The sequence below is a fragment of the Astyanax mexicanus genome, chromosome 20 (assembly GCF_023375975.1).
Source record: "Astyanax mexicanus isolate ESR-SI-001 chromosome 20, AstMex3_surface, whole genome shotgun sequence".
In the NCBI taxonomy this organism is placed as follows: domain Eukaryota; kingdom Metazoa; phylum Chordata; class Actinopteri; order Characiformes; family Acestrorhamphidae; genus Astyanax; species Astyanax mexicanus.
In genome coordinates, this window is record NC_064427.1 from 631,950 (window position 1) to 651,051 (window position 19,102).

A 19,102-nucleotide genomic window follows, 5' to 3' on the forward strand; every position below is an offset into this window, starting at 1 on the left:
GGGGTCGTTTGGCCGGAGCGCAGACTCTGTAACTGATATATATATGTGTGTGTGTGTGTGTGTGTGTGTGTGTGTGTGTATATGCGCTGTAGTGGTAAAAACATTAGGGCTTATTGTTTACTGTGCCAGAGATTACTGGATTATTGGATTCATTCATTTAACTTTCTCAATAAAACAGTAACTTTTGTGTATTGTAAGTTATTTTATTTATTCATAAATGCCTTTATGAATTAAGGAATATAATTCTAAATTAATTTGTAAATAAAAAGGGAGAAATAGTAGATAGTAGGGCAAAAATCTCAATTATATATTGAGAGATAATCAGTCTTAACTATATATATATATATATATTTTTTTTTTTTTTTTTAAGAGTTTAATGTGTAGTTTCAATGTTTTATGGCCGAATTCTTCATAACAAGCATAAACAAAGACCGCTAGTAGTTTGTCTCAGTAGCCAGCTGAGCTTATCTAACTTTCCCATTCCACCTTAAATAGTAGAACAGATCGCAGCAGCTGCGGCATTTAAGGTGGAATGGAGCAATTAAGTAAAATAAAAGATAAACAAATAATTTATATATAAATGTATAAAAATATTTATATACAAAAAATTTCAGTAATTTTTATTTAATTTCTGTACCATCTCCCCCCTTTCTAAAGACATACAATAAAATAAACTTTTAAAATTAAAACTAGTTAACCAGCAGCAGCTCGGTTACTGAGCTTTAGAGCCTCTGTTGGTGTATCGGTGGTGATGCATGAAGAGTTTAACACTTCTTAGAGGGGGAATTTCACCCCTTACCCTTTTCTATTCTAAAGGGGAAGGGTGACACTCGAAAATAAAGGGTAGGGGCCAAGGGGTGAAATTGGGATTGAGCCTTAATGTACCACCATTCAACAAAATTAAAAGAATAGAAGCTATATAAAAAAGAAAGAGAACTGTTAAAAAATATGCTGTGTAATAATACTGTAGTGTGTGTGTGTGTGTGTGTGTGTGTGTGTGTGTGCAGCTCAGGCCCTAGAGAGAATGATGAGCCCTACTGGGCCTAGTCCCAATCCTAACGTCCCGTCCGAGTACTGCTCCACCATCCCCCCCATGCAGCAGGCTCGCGCCGCCGGCACCCTCAACTCACCCCCACCCACGGTCATGGTGCCCGTCTCCGTCCTCAAGCATCCGGGCACTGACGGTACACACACACACACACACACACACAGTGCACCAGGCTGGAGTGTAGGTTGAAGACAGAGGGCAGCATTAGCATCAGGTTCTCAAGCGTCTTCACTTAGAAGATCCCAGACCCATTTCTGAATATTGATTCTCAATTCAGAATTGAATCACATAAATTCAGTGAGGAGAAATTCATGTTTGTTCCTTTTTGTCATCACATCACTGCAAATATAGTTGAAGGTAAAATCCTGATGTAACATAAATGACACAACATTTTCATAACTAGAATTTTAACATTATACTATAGAAAACAGGTCAGAACTAATTATATGGAATGTCAAACGTTTACCTTATTTACCGAATTATAAAGCGCATTATTTTTAAAGTCAAACGAGTGCACAGATTTACCTCCTAAAACTGTTTATGTGGGAGAGTAAAGCACTTCTGTTTATTTACAATAAGCTTAGATTTACAGACAGTGCTAAACTGAGGAACCCTGAGAGTTCTGGTAAGCCAGGGCGATATTAGCTAGAGGTTCGTCCCATGTAACTTGTTTTAACACTGTAAACGGGAAGGCTACAGTCCGACATACCTACCTCTGAATGGCGAAAGAGCTAAACTGTGCGTAGCGCGGTTAACAGGTAATGCTAATGCAGCTGCAGCAGTGCTAGCCGGAGTTAGCAGCAGGCTATAGTCTGATATACTCGCCTCTGAACGACGAAAGAGCTAGCACTTACCGCGGTTAGCAGCTAATGCTAATGCTGCTCCAGACTGGGTGCTGGAGAGCTAAACTGAAACTCCTGTATAACTCTAAACTTCAGTGGAGTGGCTATACTGCTCCTAAATAATTAATTTTATCATTGATATAAGTGTGCATTATTAATATCATAGCATGTTTGGTCATGTACATGGGTAATTTTGCTGTTTTTTGTTTTGTTTATATTTTTGTAAGAGAAATCTGTACAATAATTTAAAATATCCATTAATATGAAGCCAATTGCTGAATTATCTTAGTAAATTCCAGTCTGAGTGTTTTAACGGTGAATTTCTCTCCTGTTCTGCAGGTTTCCCTAGAGAACAGAAGCACGTGTGGTTTGCTGATGGGATACTGCCTAACGGTGAGGTAGCAGATACAACAAAGCTCTCTGTACGTCCGCGGAGATCCTCACAGGAGTCCAGCCCGGTTACTCCCGACCCACCGACAGTACGATACGCCTATTTATAGTTTTACACTCTCACTAATTAATCCTCTAAACTCTAAACAGCAGCCATTTATCTTAATGGCCCAGTTTTACACACAGCAGTTCCTGTATTAAACTGTTCTGCACTAATTCAGTAACTTGCAAAAGTATTCATATTGATATAGGGGGCTGAATTCTTTTGCACGTCTCATTTTTTAGATTTTTTATTTATTTAAAAAAACAAGTATAATTTCTGTTTTCCTTTTCAGTTATGTGCTGCTTTGTGTTGGGTCTATCTCTTAAAATCTCAAAGAGAATTCGTTAAATTTGTGGTTTTAAGGTGACAAATGTAGACAAATTCAAGGGGTATGAATACTTTTGCAAGCCACTATATCAGTAGGTTTGAACAATAAGTCTTGAATAAAATTAAATTTAATAAAAAAAAAAAGGAGTTTATTTGGGTGAGCAAAGCGCTTCCATTTATTTACAGTAAGATTAAATTCACAAATTTCTCCAGCACTAAGGCTGGAGCATTGGCATTAGCATTAGCAGCTAACCTTTAGCGGCTAATGCTAATACTGCTCCAGTCTCGGTGCTGGAGAACTAAACTGAAACTCCTGTATAACTCTGTACTTCAGTGGAGTGACTTTACTGCTCCTTAATACCTGACTGATAGAATTCATACATAAGGAGCACCGGATTATAAAGAGCTCTGATGATTTTTGGGAAAATTAAAGGATTTTAGGGGCGCCTTATAGTGCGAAAAATCCGGTAAATTAAAATGATAAGTTTCAGTAGATAATCAGAGTAGAATAATATATTATAATTATATAATATAATATAAATATAATATGAAATATAATATAATATATTTCAGGTTAAATAAAGCTGTTAATCTGAGCTGTATATAATATCTGTGGTCTCTTCCTGTAGCTCACAGGTAAGTTCCCGGAGGTGAGTGACGGGTCCAGGGACTGTTCTGAGGTCAGTGTGGAGGAGGTGCCGCGCCGGCCAATCAGCGGACCCTGGGACTTCGCCCTGCTCTGCGGCCTCGCCACCAGCGTTCAGGGAGCCGTCAGCCTCGTACCCGAGGACGAGGAGGGGCTCCCACCACTGCTCATTACCACCGGAGAGGAGGAGGAGGGAGGGGGTGAGTCTAATAACTTATTATCTTTACATTTTCACACAATTATCACAACTTTCTCCTCTTATATTCTAATAAAATCAGCCTCATTACTCCTATTTACTCATTTCAGCTGGTTTTCATTCCGGCTTCTCATCATTTAATAAAACCCCTATCCAGATAAATCTCTCCATCCAGATAGAGTGAATCTGATTGTGATTGGATGTAGAGAAGTATAAACATATACCATTCTGACTCCCTATTGGTTTATACTGTGATCCATCTCAGACGTATGTAGTCTAGTATGAAGATGATCCGTGCAGAGACTCAAGAGAACTCCAGATAATATAGTGGAATATAGGACTTTGTGGGCGTGGCCTAAGCTTTTGTTCTTAATGGCTTTTTTATTTTTTCACCTAACATTACTTTTACTTTTATACTTGAAGTAGTTTTAAAACCAGTTTTTTTAAAAAAACTTTTACTTAAAGGGTAAAAATAAAAAATATATATTTTTTAATCCAATCAGTACAGTGGGATTAGAGAACACTTTCTCTGTATTGAGAGACTGTGTAGGATGAACTTTTGGGAAATTAGACCCAGAAGAGTTGTTGGTGAAGCTCTGTGAGCTGTGGAGCCGTATATAACACACACACACACACACACACACTCACTGTTTACGCTCTGTTAGTTCTCGCGCTCAGCAGCCTCCCTCACTGCAGACCTGAACCTGAGCTGAGAGCCTTTTGCTGTTCAGCACCTTGATTATTAATTCCCCACCTCACATTATTAAACACGCCCCCTCCCTTCAGTTATTTAAGAACTTAAAACCCTTCTTCTTTTAGAAAATTGTTGATTATTATTTTCTTTTATTGTTTTTTTTCACAACACCACATTTTTTTTTTTACAGTTTACTAAAATTAAAAATTAAAAATACTTATTGTATTATTGTAATAACCTTTTTTTTTGTATATTATATTACAGATTTACTAGTAGAGGAGCGCCCTGCTGCCTGCCAGATCATGCTGCTTTTGGAGGAAGGAGGTCCAAGGCCTTTGACCTTTGTGCTGAACGCCAACCTCGTGGTTAATGTCAAGCTGGTCACATGTATGTAAAGTTTAATTATGCACTAATTATGGATAGGGATGGATGATATGGCCCTAAAATAGTATCATAGTATTTAAGCAATAAATAATACACTCGAGGTCCGTGCTATAAGGTATAATATTGGCACTGCTGTGCTGCGGTCGTAGGCGCGAGGCCTGAGAAATCTAAGCTTACTGTAAATAAACGAAGCGCTTTACTCACTCAAATTAACAGTTTGTAGGAGAGAAATCTGTGTAGATTAACATCCAGTGCTCATTTGACTTGTCTGACTCATCTAAAAAAAATTTTTTTTTTTTTTTATGATTTATAGTTTTGTTTGTTTTCTTAGTTTAGCTTAGCTTTACAGGTGGCGAGACCTGCAAAATTAGATTTACAGGAAAACATGGCAACACCCCTGTTTCTTACTAGTGTCGCATAATATGTGCCTTATAATCCAGTGCGCCTTATAGTGCGAAAAATAAAGTAATTAATTTAAAATACTTGCTGCTTCAGGTGTTCAGGTGTGTGTGTGTGTTGTGTGTAGACTGTGGGAGGAAGTGCTGGTGTTTGAGCTCTAACGGGCTGCAGGGTTTGGGACAGAGAGAGCTGGTGTTTATTATCGAGTGCCTCCCGGAGGAGAACAGTCTACCCAGAGACGTCTTCAGCCTCTACATCAACGTTTACCAGGATGCTCAGAAAGGTAAATCATACAGGAGGAGGAATAAAACCTTTTTACTGTCAATGAGTAAAAACATTCATTTAAATTTATTAGTTATAAAAACGTTTTTTTAACAGAATGATGAATGTGACAGACTTTACATTTTAAATGATGTAGTAAAGTATAAATCGACAAAATTTAAGATACATCTGAGATGTATTTCTTATATACAATATATATATATATATATATATATATATATATATATATATATATATATACATGAATGTAAGTAATTTTTACGTTCAGTGTAAAAAAATAAGGCTGTAATGATGCACTCTGCTCACAATTTGCATTGATTCATGATTTTCATGATATTTGAAACAGATTTTAAATAATTTTTCAAAAATATTTCTTAACTGTATAAACAATGCCAAACGCACCTTATGTAAATGTTCCATTTATCAATATTTGTATATGTACTACTTATTATTTTTATTAAGTATCATTGTGTGGGCATCCCTCTACTAAATGCTGCGTGAGGTGGACCTCGCCACAGTCGCTGTGACAGATCTATAAACCCTTTTAGGAGGCTGCAATAGAAAAGATGGACAGCTAACTTTGTTGATTGGCTTAAAAAACTGACTTTGACCTCAAAAAGCTGTTGTGTGATTGGCTTTGGTCTAAAAACATGAAATAATGCTCCGCCCTTTGCTTACGCCCACTGGTTCTCTCACCGCCCTGCACTAGCAGAATTCTGACCTCTAGTGTTCAAGCAATGCAACTATACAAATGTACATCCGTATTATCCTGAAAGTATTATATTCTAATAATAGATTGTCTGTTTTAATTCCAGGAAAGTATCTGGAGGATCTGGGGAACGTGGCGTTTACGGACAGTTTCCTGGGCAGTAAGGATCACGGCGGCTTCCTGTTCTTCTCTCATAGCTTCCAGCCTCTCGATGGGCTCAGCCTTCCTCACAGCTCCTTCCTGTTTGGGGTTCTGATCCAGAAGCTGGAGGTACCGTGGGCCAAAGTGTTCCCTCTCCGGCTGTTTCTCACTCTGGGAGCAGAACACAAAGGTGAGCTTCCTCCATTTATCTGCTTTTCATTGCTTTTGTGTTTAGTTTAGTTTTTCTTGCTGGAACAGTCTGTGAGCGCAGTCTTTAAGAAAGTGGAATTTTCAGAGGGTCAGTCAGATGGGGAAAGACTTAATTCAGGGTACCTAGAAATCCCTTTGTTGCTGAAAAATGCAGCGTAATTTGTTTGGGAAAGGGAAGTTATCTTCCTCTGGTTTATTTTCTATTTGATTAAAGCTGCAAAAACATTATAAAATTTCAATTTTATTCAAGCTGCATTTAAAATCATTTAATTTTCCCAAAATTCAGGTATTAAGCAGCAGTAAAGCCACTCCACTAAAGTACAGTATTATAAGCATTAGCATTAGCTGCTAACCGCAGTGCTAGCTCTTTCACAGTTCAAATTCGAGTATATTAGACTGTATTCTGCATGTTTACCGAGGTAAAACAAGCTACGTGGGACAAACCACTAGCTAATATCGCCCTGTCTAACCGAAACACTCTGTGTTCCTTAGTGTAGTGCTGTGGCTAGCGGCTAATGCTAATGCTGCTGCACCTAGCCATAGTGCTGAGGAAACTTCACTGAAAACTCACCTTAGACAAAATACTGGAAATCTATGCTACTGAAAATAAACAGAAGCGCTTTACTCACCCAATTAAACAGTTTTCATTTAAGAATTTATGCACTTCCCCCAGATTCCCTATTAGAAGGGAAACATGGCAACAGCCCTGTTCCTTACTAGTGTTTCCTTATAAACCGATGCACCTTATGTATGAAAATAGACTAGAAAATAGATGTTCATTAATGGTGCACCTTATAATCCAGTGCATTTTTGTCTGGTTGTTATTATGTGCGTGGCCTTATTGTGATGCCAAAGCTGAAAAAATATATTTTGCAGTTCTAGTTTGTTGTGAAAGTTTGCTGCTGCTTATAAGTTTACCATATCTTAATGTACGCTGTAATATAGGTATAATTAATTCAACAAAATAAACATTCAGATCGTGAATATAGCAAGATTTGAGTGAAACAATTTGTATCTGTTAACCTATCTCCAGAAATGAACCTACTTGCAGCTGTAATTTTAAAGTTTAAAGTTTATGCTCCTACTTACAACCTAGAAAATAGCATGTTATTTAACCCCATATGTGCTTAATATTGTTTGTCGTTATTATTATTCTTAATATTAATATTATTACTGTTATTTTTTTATTTATTTATTGTTTTTTCCTCTGTAGTTTATCCCAGTCCGCTGGTCAGTGTCCGGTTTCGGGAATCTATTTTCAGAGAAACGGGACACACCATCATGAACCTGCTGGCTGTAAGTCCTGCCTCTCCTCTGCCTCTACTCATACTCTAATCTGAGTCTGAGTCGTTCTGTATTCATGAGATTCAGGACTGTGTTTCCTGCAGTTACATCCTTACATACCTCAGGCACTTTATAATATACATTTTAATGATGAGTTTTTTATATTTCTTTATTTTAGTGATTTTGTGCACTGCGGCAGCAGGACGATGTCGGCTATAGAATCAGAGCTGTATTAGCACCACAGTTATTTTAAACACACTTTGGTTAATTAATTATAATAATAGTTCTGGTTTATGTAAGTTGGGCCTGTATGTATGGTTTGTAAGATAAGTGAAAGGCATTTTATTGGCTAATATAAAATTAACTTTTAGAGCCCGATTCAGATTTTCTGTACGTGGTTGTGACACTATTTCAGGTGCAAACACGATTTAATCCTCTTACTGTTCCCAGAACTTCATCCTGAAACCTGAAAGTCTCGCTTCTACAAGCCTTTGTGTAAAAACTGTATAAACTGTGATTTAAATGCATTAAATAAAGCGCTATTTAGTGTTTGTTTTGTCTGTAAATGAGGATAAATCCGTAACTGTCTGCAGTATTAAGGAGAGACGTGGTTATTTATTAAAGAGCTCTTGTTGTTCCTCCTGACTGAGCAGACTGAATTCAGTCCAGCGCAGTTCAGCCGGCTGATTAGATTAGAGCTGGAGATATATATCCTCTTTAGTCTCGGCCACTTTCACTCTCTACAAATGAAATGGCTTCCTGGCTGAACGCTCTGTTTTACTTTTACTTTTCTTACATACAGACCTTCTTGTTTCAACACCCATCCATTATGTTTTATATAAGCAAATAACTTTAATGCTCTCCTTCCGCTAAAATGAAATTTTTCTTGTTGTTTCTGAAATACAGTGGGTCTCTCTGAGATGTTTATGATGCTGCACATGATGAAACTCTTCCTCAAACCTCTTCCTCATTGTCTGCAGCAGCTAGTAAAAGAAAATATAAAAAAACCCAAAAACGAGTCGATCAGGAAAAGCACCGTGTCTATATCAACCCGTGAATTAGTATTCATGGCCCCGCCCACCTCAGCTCAGGACCGCCCACGGGCGGCAACGCGGCCTCTTCAGATAGGAGCTAACTAACAGCGCTAGTAACAGCATGCAGTTCATTCCTGTGTTATTTGTGCGAATAACACATCAGTGTTTATATACTTTACCCAGTAATTCAGAGCTAAGAAACAAATGGGTAGAATTAGTCTATGGAGGAAAAACACCACCAGCCAAGTACAATTGTGATAGGTAGGTGTATAGATGTTCCAACTGCCTGGGGTGGATTTTTTTTTTTTACTTTCTGAACCTGGACTCTACCCAGGTTTAAATAGGATCTCCGGTGGATTTGGTGTTTTACAGAGACTCTAAGACTAGGTCAGTGGCTGAACAGCACTTAGCAGGGCATTATTACACATGTTGTAAAGTAACATATGACATTGTAAAGACTGTTATTAGTGTAAAAATAAATTTTAAAACATTTCAAAATCCTATTGTTGCATGCAGGATTTGAGGAATTACCAGTACAGTGTGCCTGTGGTTGATGGTCTTCGGATCCACATGGAAGTGGGTAACAGCTACATTGACATTCCCAAGTCGAAGTTTAATGAGGTGAGATTTCCTTCATAATCCATCATAATTGAGCAATCCTCAAACTTACTTCAACCATACGAACATAATATACTTATATATTGTATATTCTATCATTTTTGTAGTTACAGCTCTGGAAAAAAAATAGAGCACTTAAAAATGACGAGTATCTTTGATTTTACCAAATTAAAAACCTCTTGATAAATTATTATATGCTGCTGATTTAAACGGTGTGTTGCTGGTTACAGATGCTGAAAGTGGTGAATTCATCCAATGAACACGTTATAAGTGTTGGCGCTTGTTTCAGTACTGAGGCAGACTCTCACTTAGTCTGTGTTCAGAATGAGGACGGAGGATATCAGACCCAGGCCAACAGCATTCAGGGAAAGACCAGGAGAGGTTAGAGCTTTTACTGTTCGTGTTTTTAGTGTTTTTCCTTTCCTCTGTACAGTATCAGTGTAGATATATTCAGAAGCTTTGCTGCTGTTTAGACCAGGCAGGAGGAAGGAGTGAAAATAGACTGTTGGTGGGGTGGAAGATAGCAGTGAGCATCACAGTGCACCTAACGGAGGGTGCAGGATAGGGCCCAGCAACATTTTTAGGTGATTATTTTATGAAGGTGACGATATGTATGATAGTAAATACCCTCAGGAAAGTGTTTAGAAGCTTTGTATAAGACTGTGTAAGTATGTAAGTAAATGATTCTGTCCTTTCTTAAAAAAGCCAGTGTTTCAGTGGCTGTATTTTGATTGGATGGTTTATTGTATATTGTGTGTTTTGCAGTGACCGGAGCGAGCTTTGTGGTTTTTAATGGAGCTCTGAAAGCCTCTTCTGGATTTATTGCCAAATCGAGCATCGTTGAAGGTAATGTGATTCTATATCCTTTAGACAGTAGGGTCTAGCTATTTTTAGGAACTCTCAAGTCTTTTGGTGTGTGGATTTAGGTTTACAGTATGTAGCTAAAGCAACAAAAAAACAATGATCTTAATTAAAATTATAGTAAAGAATAGTATAAAAGTCTGGTTGCAAAATAAATGATGTAAAATTATTTTATCTGTGTTGTCTGAATTGTGGAAATAATTGGCCTGTTGAACAGGTAATCACTGAGCTTCAGTAAGGTTGCTAACAATAGTTAGGTAATTTAGTGTGGCCTTAACAAGAATTAGTGAGTGAGGCACTGCAATAAAAGGTTTATTTTTTTAAAACAGGGATGCACATTATTTGTCTAAGACAAAAAAAAACAGATGAAAAGAAAATTTATTTTTGCAGAAAAAATTGGTAGAATTAATGGAAACCCTTCAATAAAATGTTTTTTGTATTAAATTTTGTTTAGTTTAGACCTAAACGTTTATTTCCAGTGCTCTATGGTGTGTTCTCTGTGTGATGGTGTTCGCTGTTCTCTCAGACGGGTTGATGGTGCAGATCCCCCCGGATACGATGGAGGCTCTGCGGCAGGCCCTGAGGGACCAGGCAGACTTCCAGATCACCTGCGGCAGGGCCAACTCCGCAGACACGCGGGAGAACGTCAGCGTGCGCTGGGTGGACTACACGCCTCCCGTCAATACCGGGTACTGATCAATACTAATCACCTGCCTGATGTTAATCACCTGCCCGGCAGCTCCAGGGCTCTGTAGTGAACAGAGCTGCTGATGAAACGACAGCATCCGAACCTTTACTACTGTCCAGCTCTTTATAGAGAGGGAGGATAAATCAGAGTGAACACTGATTAATGTAGAGCTACATTAGGTACTTCCTGTAGTAGAGGAGTTCTGCCAATAGAATAGAATTCTGTAGATAAATAGAAATGAAGCTGTTGGCACCATTTCTAATGCCAGGTGTATTTAATGCCCCCAGTATTGAGCTCTAGAGCAGTGGAACTGTGTTCTCTGGAATACTTTAAGATACTGAGATGAGTTGTGGGATGAGTTGAAGTGTTTGGAGATGAGTTGAAGTGTTTGGAGATGAGTTGAAGTGTTTGGAGATGAGTTGAAGTGTTTGGAGATGAGTTGAAGTGTTTGGAGATGAGTTGAAGTGTTTGGAGATGAGTTGAAGTGTTTGGAGATGAGTTGAAGTGTTTGGAGAGGAGTTGAAGTGTTTGGAGATGAGTTGAAGTGTTTGGAGATGAGTTGAAGTGTTTGGAGATGAGTTGAAGTGTTTGGAGATGAGTTGAAGTGTTTGGAGATGAGTTGAAGTGTTTGGAGATGAGTTGAAGTGTTTGGAGATGAGTTGAAGTGTTTGGAGATGAGTTGGGGATGAGTACCATAACTTTTGCCAGTATAGTAAGTGTGTGTCTGTGTGCTTGTTTTACAGCATTACCAGCCCTGTAGACGGGAAGTCTCTGGAGGGCGTGTCCAGCATCCGGATCCATCAGGACTCTGAGTTTGAGATGGACGGGAGGACAATCAGGTGTACTGAGGTGCGTCTGAGGCGTATATATGTATTTTTGTTTAACTTTAGTTAAAAGGGTTTGCAATAGTAAAGAAATTAACAAATTTCTTCCCAAATGGTTATATATTGGTAGGGCTTAGTATGAAAAATGTATATAAAATAGTTTATGAAAATATGTATGTGTGTACAGAAATAATTTCTCAGTAGCAGAATTAAATACTAGAAACAGTAACTAATATTTATATTTATTTTGTTTATTTAAATTATAAGTTTGAATCTCTACTACTTTTTGTTGTAGAATAATACTCTGATTTTAGTGAGGATGGAGATTTACAGCTGTACCGCTCGCTCTGCTTTACTCACCTGTTCTGTTCACCTGTCAGGTGTTTTACCTGCTGAAGAGCCCGGACTGTGTTCTCTCTGCCATCCTGCCGTCCTGCAGTCAGTTCCAGAGAGAGATCGCCACGGCCGGCTGTGCCGCGCTCTGCCCTCACCTCTCTGTTCTCATCAGCAGCGGCATCAACTCCCTCGCCCTCAGAGTTTCTACCGACACCGACATGGTCTGTACTTTATTTATCTGATTTAGATTTTTCAGTCATTAATAACAAGTAAAAATGTTTTTTTTAATAATAATTTCCTAATTTTCTAATGTAATAAATAAATAATAGCAGTAATCTTGTAAATGTATAACAGTTGAGAATTAGATAATAAAATATGATTCTGCCCCCTTGTGGATCACTCCTGAACTGCATGCATACAGATTTTTGAACTGAATTACTGAAGTAAAGTAACTTTTAAATGATATTCTAATTGTTTGAGGTGCACTAGTATGTTGGGACAGTGTAACATTCATCAGTTTAATTTTCTGACAATTGCAGGTAAAATTCATAATTTTTTTACATTTTGTGCAGTGTAGAAAAAGTAAGTATTCTACCATTTTTATTATTATTTTTTTTTAATAATAATATTTATTTTTTCCTTCTCTGCCCCTCACAATCAGAGTTTTAGGTAAAAAGAAAATATATATATGTTCTTTCTTTTCAGATTTTTCCATGTTGGATCTTGTAACAAAAGTTGGTTGGATTATACCATCAGAAACTGAAATAATTAAGTTTTACAACAAATTTGAAATGTTCAGAAACTGGAACTGTTAAACATCACACTGACCATGCTGCATAATTCAGGGTTCGTACAGTCATTTAAAACCTGGAAAATGTCAGGGAATTTAAACAATAGCGATCATTTCCAGGCCTGGATAAGTTTTGTAAAAGAAAAATACCCAGAAAGTTTGGGAAAAGTCAGACGTTTGCTCTACAAATCTCTCTGTTTCAGTTTCTCAATGGGAAAAAAAAATCTATTTTGAGCTACAAATACATCAAATACATCAGCTCAGAGTTAATTCAGTAATTTATCTCTACACAATAGAGCTCTCAGGATCTGACTCATATTGTATTATTAAAAAAATGCGTGTCAACATATGCTTTTATATGGTTCATTTTAGACCTACTGTAAAATAAAATCATGGAAAAGTCATGTTAATCTAATGTATTGGTTAAAATGTGTATCTTTTGAAGATTTCACTTATAGCTCGTTCTCTGGACATCATGTATTTTGAATTATTGTAATGAATGTATTGCTCTGATTACTGTTTATTGTGTTTTTGTTGCGTGTCTGGTGTGCAGGTGGAGTACCAGGCCGGCTCGGGGGGGCGTCTGCTGCCTCAGAAGTACCTGAACGAGCTGGACGGAGCTCTGATCCCCGTTATTCACGGGGGAAGCTCATGTGTGCCTCACCAAGCCATGGACATGGAGTTCTTCTTCTACATCACTCAGAGCATCTGAGAGAGAGAGACGCCCTCCAGTGGCAGGGAGCCTGTCTCTCCTCTTAATCCAGGAAACGCTGATGCTGGAGACACACAGTCAGACGCTGGAGTCCTGTAATAAACACAAGCAGCGTGTGCAAGACAGGAACTGATACAGAAATTAGATTATTAGACCTCCTCAGAAACGGTCAGGAAGGGTCTGATAGGAAACGGCTCTGCGCTGGATGCAGGTTGGTGAGATGAGCGAGGGTATGTCTGTAGACGTGATGAGCTGAATCAGTTATTATTATAATGCTTATTTTATATTATTATTATTATTATTATTATTATTATTATTGTTATTAGAGATGGAAAGATTTATTGTTTATGATCAGTATATTGATATTAGCCAAATTTCCCCAAAATATAAAATGCTCAACATGCAATCAGCTGATATTTCTCTTATTTAGCCAATTTAGAGATCCGTTCGAAACAAATTCGACAATATGAGTTAAAACGTCTCTGTTATGCTCATTTTTCTCTGTGCAAAGTTTAGCTATTAAGACGTGTGAAGTGTGATAGTTAAATAATGAAGAATAAGAACAAAAAAATAATAGTAATACTTCATTTAATTACGTAAATTCTGTTAAAAATTACATTTTACATGCACAATATTTCCAGCTAAAATACTGCATGCCATCCCCAGAAAAAAACGATATTTCTCTAAATTTAGCAGATCTTATGTGCCGATCTGTTCATATTTAGAAATTAAGAGGTTTTTATGACCGTGTGATGATTCAGTATGTAATAAATAAAAATAATAATATATAATAAATCAGATAAATATATATATAATACATGAGAATCAGAAAATAAAATCAGATGTGCTTTCTGATGAAAGCCCCCTTTTGGATTAGCTTTACACTGCATGCACCACTGATTTATTAGTGATTTTTAGCTAAAATTTGCTGTTCTCAATGCGAGGCTAATTTTAGCTTCTCAGAAAAGCTGCAGTTTCTCATTTAAACACTAGGTTGTGCTGGTTCTCAGCGCAGGCATCTGTTAGATCAGGGTATCAGAGCTGGGAATGCAGTGCTTTCCTCTTAAAGCTCTTAAAGCACTGTTCTAACGTTCCTGAGTGATGCTGCATTTCATTGGCTGCACCTGGAAAGAGGCGGAGTCTGAATTTGCATGTTCAGGAGGAGGCTAAGGTAACTGAACTTCGGAATTTAGGAAAAAATGGGATGAAATTATTAACTTAATGACGTGATTAACTGATTAAGCTGAAAGATGATCAGATATTTATATTGACACCAAATCACTGATCGTACCATCTCTAATAATAGTGATATTAATAATAATATAATGATTATTATATAAATATATATTAATATTATAATTATTATTACGAGTTTAGAGATATCAGAACAGACTTTGATTTTGTTCTGAACAGGAACAAAGAGTATGAAGGATTTCTCAGAAGACGGATCAGATCAATCTGATTTTATTCGTAGTTTCTCATCGTCACTCCCCTGATCCATCCGCCGCTTCATTCACCCGTTATAGTTATATATTTCTTTAAATACGGCGTACTATTCGCCATTCTGTCGTCGGATTTGTATCGTACGTTCTGCTTCTGTTCCTTAAAAAAGAAAAAGAAAAAGTGTAGATGAAATCATCTCGTAATTCTGTGAAGCTTTTATGAAGCTAAAATTCTGTTTTTTGGAATAACGTATAATAATATCTAATAGCTGTAATAAAGAGATATTTTTGATAGGCCACTAATATTTAACTTAAATCTAAAAGTATAGAAGTGTAAATGTGAGCAGTTTCACTGCAGGGGAGCCGGTTAATGAACTTCATTCAGTTCACGAGGCTCAGTTTTATTTTAATTTTAATCGCACTCTTATTCACTGTGTGTTACTCATTGTGAATTCTATCTATAATCTATAACGCTAATCGATAATAAAAAAACAACAATGACACAATTAGCATACGTTTTGCTTAATGGAGATGATTTGTTGTTGTTTTCACTCGGCTGCAGTGTGTGTGCAGATTGCTTTAAAAAAACTCATTAAAACCAGTTTTTTTTAGCTGTGTAAAATAACACTACAACACAAAAAGCAACCCTAATGTTTGTATTAAACACATTGTACATGAATTATATATGAATATATATTTTCAGTCTGGCTGTTTTCATAATGAATCAATGAAAATATTGCAATAAATATTAAAAATATTGATGATCATACGGTTGGTTAGAGCAACATCAGCCAACCTACAAATAATGCAAATGTAATGTAGCTTTGAAAAAATGTGTGTTTCTTTATTTTCAGGGTTTGAATGTCTCTTTGTTGTATTTTTTAACAACCATGTTAACATTTTCCCCTGAGTAGAGAATATTTATGCTGAATTCGGTTATTATGCACCGCCATGCAGGACACTGGTACAGATTAGTTTCTCAGGGGGTTCTGGGTAATTTTCTCTTTAATGGGGGTTTTTATCCTCTGTGATTTTATTCCTGTCCAGAACGATCATGTAGGTGTTTTTCTCAGACGTCCTCTGAGAAAATTACAGGCTGAATTACCTACTGTTTTTCTCTGAACTCCGTGCTCCTCCGGTAATTTTAGGCCCGTCCGGACGCACATCTCTGAGTTTCGTCTCCTCGCCTTTAATAAAATAGATATTTGTCCACTGCCGCGCACCGTAATTACACTTTGGGTGCGCCCTGGTTTCCATGGAGATCCACGTTAAAAACACAACAGAGAGTGGAAATGGAGGAGCTACTGAACTCCGTGATGATGTCATGTGACCGAGAAAAACTAAAACCTAAAAACTCACTGGTCCTCCTGTTTTTTCAATTGCAGTCCGAATGCTGGAGTTTTATCACTAAAGAGTAGAAGTGTGAAATATAAATTTTTCGAAGACGCCCCCCTGAGAAACTAATCCCGATCAGATAGAGCTTAATGCTGCGTTCCATTTTAACTCCGATGTCCTCATTTTAACAGGAACATTCCCACGAATCCCACAAAATTCCTATTTGTTTAAATGTTTAAATTCTGTTTGGATTAAAAAAATTAAATACTGTATTAAGTGTTTCTATCAATGCTAATCTGGGACAGTACTGACCATGATAACCTAGGATATAAAAAAGTGGGACACAACTCTTGGGGAGAAAAAAAAAAAAGAGCACTTAAAAATGATGAGTTTATTTGATTTTACCAAATTAAAAACCTCTGGAATATAATCAAGAGGAAGATGGATGATCACAAACCATCAAACCACCAAACTGAACTGCTTGAATTTGCCGTAAAACTTTGGTCCTAAATTAAACTGTGGCATGTTCGACTTCTGAGGTAAATGGAACGCAGCATAAACTCTTACACCAGAGTTATCTTGAAAAAATGTAGCTGCTAATATCATGGAGAATGAGTGATTTTATAGTATTTCCCTAAAAGATCAGAATTCTCATTTCATGTTTAAAGTCTGAGTAGAAGTAAGGCTGCGTTCACACAGCAAGTAAAAGTGTCTCAAATTCACACTTTAATCTGTTTAAAGTGATCTAAATCCAACATTAGTCTGAATTTTGTCATCAGCTCACACTCCTAAACTAAAGCTCATGCACTAAAGAGCAGCAGAGCTTCACGTGAAGTTTCGGTTTCATCTTCTCCAGCGTCACAGGAGCTTTTAAACAGTTTCAGTGTCTGCAGCTGAACTTAAATCTGAAAATATAGAAGAGTAAATGTGAGCAGTCCCACTGCAGGAGAAGTATATACTTCTGTGTGCGCATATCAGCGGCTCTGAATCGCTCTACAGTTTAAACCGTGAAGGCGGGAATGTGTGGGTGGGAACACAAGGCCTGACGGATCAAATTACGATGCGCAGTTACATATTCAGAGAGGTGCACGTCAAGCTACGGCGTGGGGTGCGCAGCAACGCCTAGGCTATGGCGCAGATTTAACCCAGTATAAATTGGCCTTTAGTTGCATGGCCATGAATCAGAATCATGTATCAGATTTAAGTGTCACATATAAAAACTATAAATATATCAGATTTTTCTATCGATTTAGAGATGGAGGACATGGCAGAAATAATCGCTGACTAGTCGACTAATCGTTTCTGTCTAAAAATGATCATCAGATTAGTCGACCACCAAAATAATCATTATTTACAGCCCTAATTCACACTAATAACACACCTCACTTTTTATCTCTCACTTTTACCTGCTGTGTGAACTTCTAGTCTAAATGATGTCTGGTTTAAATGGATGTTGCTGATTTGTCCTCTAGGTGGTGCTGTTAAATGAAGATTTGGGGGTGAGTGAGGCTGGTCTGTATGAAGTGCCATTTTTGTGCTGCTGTCACATTCTGTGATTTATCGTTTGTGACGATTTAATGATTTATTAAACCAAAAGAAAGAAAGAGAGAGAGAAAGAGAGAGAGAGGGAGGGATGCCGATAAGGAGAAATACGAGTCGTTTGATTGATTGGAGGGAATTTGATAGATGCCTAGTAAATACAGAAGGAAGGAGAGAAAAAGAGAGAAATGTGTCTTTAAAACCAGCAAAATGAAGTCGTTAGATGCCAACCGTTAACCGTGTCTGAAATTTACGATATTATGCACTTTCACAATGCGAGTTGTGATCTGACTGCGAAGTGATTGTACTTTTCTTATTTCGTCGTCTCGTTCTGACTGTGCTGACTGGAATAGTACACTTATTAAAGTGTGATTTTATCTGAATTAAGTCTGATAGACCGTGTATGACTCATAATTCTGTATACTTTTTAAAGTCTGCGTTTCCTTTATATTCCTTATTATGATACCATTTAAAAAAAACTGTCTTCTATAGTAAAATAATTAAACTGTTTTTTTTCCCATTTGGTTTATTTAGTTTTTTTCCTCCATCACGTTTTTTTTTGTTTGTTTCTACAGATCGGACAGGTTCTGTAACTCTTCACAGTATACTTTAACTAATGCAATGCTGTGTAAATATACAGATTATTGATTATTGATTGTTTTGGAAGGTCTGAGATGAAATGTGATCATTTTGTAAACATCTATTAAGCTGAATTTCCGATTCAATTTTGGGGGATTTAAATTATTTTTCTCCCCGTCGTTGATTTGATTCATTGATAAATCATCACTAAAAAAAGTATTTTATGCTTTACAAAGCTGTTTAACTGTGTCATTTTGCATAATGTATATCTATTTATTCATGAAAACCAGCTTTATTTGGTAATACTGGTATCTGGGACCTAAGGATGTTCTTCAAACATTCATTTCTAATATGTATCACATGTAGAATAAAATTTTGATATAAATATACGAGCGTCTTTTCTTTATTTATTTTACCAAATTAAAAACCTCTGGAATATAATCAAGAGGAAGGTGGATGATCACAAACCATCAAACCACCAAACTGAACTGCTTGAATTTTTACACCAGGAGTAAAGCAGCATAAAGTTATCCAAAAGCAGTGTGTAAGACTGGTGGAGGAGAACATGATGCCAAGATGCATGAAAAAAAACTGTGATTAAAAACCAACCAGGGTTATTCCACCAAATATTGATTATTTCTGAACTCTTAAAATTTATGAATATGAACTTGTTTGTTTTCACATGAGTTACACACTATTTCTGCATGTGTAGATCCATAAATATTACAAAATAAATTTATATTCATTTA

At 37.0% G+C, this 19,102-nt stretch overlaps 1 protein-coding gene across 3 annotated transcripts in view; it reads left to right on the forward strand.

Annotated features, from left to right (window-relative positions):
* zfyve16 (zinc finger, FYVE domain containing 16) overlaps positions 1-18,742 on the forward strand; it is a 30,489-nt gene extending 11,747 nt beyond the window's left edge. For 2 of the 3 annotated variants that reach the window (XM_049468488.1, XM_049468487.1), the window contains exons 5-18: positions 1,008-1,184; positions 2,230-2,369; positions 3,280-3,496; positions 4,451-4,573; positions 5,097-5,252; positions 6,067-6,291; positions 7,525-7,607; positions 9,146-9,250; positions 9,478-9,628; positions 10,013-10,093; positions 10,635-10,797; positions 11,540-11,645; positions 12,001-12,177; positions 13,300-18,742. In XM_049468488.1, the coding sequence (XP_049324445.1) occupies positions 1,008-1,184; positions 2,230-2,369; positions 3,280-3,496; positions 4,451-4,573; positions 5,097-5,252; positions 6,067-6,291; positions 7,525-7,607; positions 9,146-9,250; positions 9,478-9,628; positions 10,013-10,093; positions 10,635-10,797; positions 11,540-11,645; positions 12,001-12,177; positions 13,300-13,458 (2,063 nt within the window). In that variant the 3' untranslated portion in view covers positions 13,459-18,742. The remainder of the gene's footprint in view (positions 1-1,007; positions 1,185-2,229; positions 2,370-3,279; positions 3,497-4,450; positions 4,574-5,096; positions 5,253-6,066; positions 6,292-7,524; positions 7,608-9,145; positions 9,251-9,477; positions 9,629-10,012; positions 10,094-10,634; positions 10,798-11,539; positions 11,646-12,000; positions 12,178-13,299) is intronic. The other variant, XM_049468489.1, reaches the window with a different exon arrangement.
* Positions 18,743-19,102: the final 360 nt, after the last annotated feature.